The 3,110-nt window shown below is 41.3% G+C and overlaps 1 protein-coding gene across 2 annotated transcripts in view; it reads left to right on the top strand.

The window, feature by feature from the left end:
* spri (Src homology 2 domain-containing protein sprint) overlaps positions 1–3,110 on the top strand; it is a 64,986-nt gene that overhangs the window by 45,310 nt on the left and 16,566 nt on the right. For both annotated transcript variants that reach the window (XM_018033786.2, XM_026818073.1), the window contains exons 5-7: positions 909–1,093; positions 2,494–2,669; positions 2,784–2,888. In XM_018033786.2, coding sequence (XP_017889275.1) covers positions 909–1,093; positions 2,494–2,669; positions 2,784–2,888 — 466 coding nt within the window. The remainder of the gene's footprint in view (positions 1–908; positions 1,094–2,493; positions 2,670–2,783; positions 2,889–3,110) is intronic.

Genomic DNA, 3,110 nt, shown 5'->3' with positions numbered 1-3,110 from the left:
TCTTCCGACGTCCGATTTCTTTTTAAAAAATGCGTTTCTAAAGTGCATAAACTTTTGGGATTGACTGTATATCAGTCTTCATTCTCTTTATCATCTTTATCCAATCATTCTTAAATAAATGAAAATTTGCATGTGTTATTATTATAATGCGCAAGTGCGATTACAAACTCCAGTTCTATATTTAATATCCCCGAACGGTAAATGTTACTGAAAGAATCGGTTTCGGTAGGGAACCATTGGTAACGTTTATCTGTAATTTGAATTAAGTGACGGTGATTGGTTGTGAAACCTATATTTCTCAATGAGTGTAACAGAAAAACTTAACACGTTCCGTGCCAAGCCGTTTTTGCCCTACATATCGTTCAGGCCATTTGATGTTTCAGCGCATTAAGTAAATATTTCTGCGTGCACCATTTATGGTACACGTGGCCTGAAGGTCAGGTTTAATGTGTATCATAAATGGTACACGGAACGTGTTAATAAGTTAAATAAGGATTTGCAAGTGGCAAAATAATTTAATAATCGAATCTGGTAATTTGATCAAAGCTTTTAATAAGAAATTATAGTAATTTAAATGCCAACTTAGAAATAATAATGCTCAACATTTTCCGAGCTAGACTCGTCATTTTATTGGAAAGGGTTAAGAATTTCTCGACATATATATATAAATACATATATAAATAAAGAAACCTTTAACTGCATTTGATAATTGTTTCTCATTGGCAGGATTAGCAAAATATGATAAAATGTTTGAAATATTTTCATGCCCATTTTATTACACTTCATCAAAGTGGCCTGTGGAGCCATTTAGGTTGGCGAGGCCTGATCTACTCCATTGAATCTCCCTCGATTTCATTGACATTTATACATAGATCGCTTATCAGGGAATTCGTTGTTCGCGGTTGCAGAACTTCGTGGTGAGACAGTCGAGTCAGAGCGACACGATGGCCCTGTCGGTGCGGCTGCCACCGGGAAAGGGGCCATACATCGAGCACTACCTGATCCAAGCCAACAAGGGGAAGCTCAGCTTGGAGACCAGCGAGAACAGGTTCGACAACATCCCCTCGCTGATCGCCCACTATTCTCAATGCTGGTGAGTGTCTCCTCTCTTGCCTTCGTCTCGCCCGATCGAACATCGTCGTCTCGTCTCCACTTTCGATCATCACATTCGATCTCGCGATCTGAGTGATGCTTCGTTCGTTCAATCTTCGACGAAAATTGTACCAAACAAATGAATGAATAGTCGCATAATTGAATGGACTCGTCGATCGTGTAGACAGCCGAGGAGGTGAAAGTCGGTGAGCCGGTTCGCGCCCGCAGATAATTTAGGCGACGGTATTAACGGGTCACGGCGCGAGGCCAAGAATAGGCTACGTGCCACTAATTGGAATAGTAATCTTTTTTATAAAAAAAAGTCGAAAACCATCTTCCGAAGTCTACAAAGTGGATCGAGTCTTCTACTTAAGTATATTATGTATACATATATGTATAATAAGTGTACGTATATTATATATATAAGTGGATCAACAATAGTATTTGGGGGCCCTAGGGCGAGAAAACTCTATTTTTCGGCCCTAGGGCCTAAATTTTCCAGCCCTAGGGCGTGAAAACTCTATTTTTTGTCCCTAGGGCCTAAATTTTCCAGCCTTAGGGCAAGAAAACTCTATTTTTCGACCCTAGGGCCTAAATTTTCCAGCCCTAAGGCGTGAAAACTATATTTTTTGACCCTAGGACTTAAATTTTCCAGCCCCAGGGCAAGAGAACTCTATTTTTCGGACCTAGGGCCTAAATTTTCGAGCCCTAGGGCAAGAAAACTCTATTTTTCGACCCTAGAGCCTAAATTTTCCAGCCCTAGGGCAAGAAAACTCTATTTTTCGGCCCTAGGGATTAAATTTTCCATCCATAGGGCAAGAGAACTCTATTTTTCGGTCCTAGGGCCTAAATTTTCCAGCCCTAGGGCAAGAAAACTCTATTTTCGGTCCACTTTATAGGTTTACGTTACGGTTTCCAATAAACTTCCCATTTGACGGTGAAATTTCTTATATAACCGAAAGAAAAAAAAATACCGCACACTTTCTTTTTCTTCCTACGATTTGTTTTGTAAAATTTCCCTGCCATTACTTTAAGAAGCTACGCGTGACAGCTTGACAACGTAAACAAGTAAAGCAATAATGGTCTTTTTTAGCCACGTGTTATAAAAAACCGTTTTGTTGTCTTCCTCTTCATGAATGATGAATCATCCGTAAGCATTCCTCCCGATACTGACCGATGACGTGTTAATCGCCAGCAGTTTGTTCCTATCGAATCTCACGTAATTTTGACCGACCGGTGGGGTCTCGTAAAAATTCCAAAAACGGTTGAATCATAAATGACTCCTCTTAGTCTTTCGTGTCCGGTGAACGGAACGGTCGTTCCGGCGTCTCAATTAGCCTTGACGGGTTTCTCAGCGCGCTAATTCCGCTTGATTTATTTGTTTTCGTTGGACGGGAACAGTGACGAATTGCCGGTACAATTGACACTGCCAAGGGCGATGCGCGAGGCCAAGAATAGGCAGCAGCTCTCCTCGCTGGCGCTTTTGGGTCAGGAATTCTGGCGATATCCAATGGCCAATCCGAAACCGCCCGAGAGCAGTAGCAGCAACACGTCGAGCTTGAGCAGCTTCCGGGGTGGTGAGCAATTGCTGTCGTTCTCATTTCTCAATTTCTTCTGAGTGACTTTTACTTACGGAACTCGATTCTCATTGGACCGTGTTAAATTCCGGAAAACTTGCGTAATTGTTTCAGGTAATAACAACTTGAACAACAACAACAACAACAATAATAATGTTCATACACCGACGACCGAGAGTATCGTACTGAATCTGGTGCCCATCTCGTCGCACGATACACGTACGTGATTGATCGATCTAATAAATTACCAATTGATTCACTTTCGATCCAGTCGAATCCAAGCAGAGTTTTCGTTCAAAACTTTTGAAATACACCAATATCTCGTTTTGCGTCGTTTCGTTTTGCGTTTTGTTCGAAGTTACGTTGCTGCTTAATTAGTACTAATTTTCACTGTGCGTCGTTAGATTTTCGAGGTTGCGTTGTTTTGGGTTCGAGTCTTTA

The sequence above is a fragment of the Ceratina calcarata genome, unplaced genomic scaffold (genome assembly GCF_001652005.2).
Source record: "Ceratina calcarata isolate Rehan_Ccalc_2016 unplaced genomic scaffold, ASM165200v1 scaffold77.2, whole genome shotgun sequence".
Classification (NCBI taxonomy): domain Eukaryota; kingdom Metazoa; phylum Arthropoda; class Insecta; order Hymenoptera; family Apidae; genus Ceratina; species Ceratina calcarata.
This window is presented reverse-complemented; position numbering and strand designations above follow the sequence as displayed.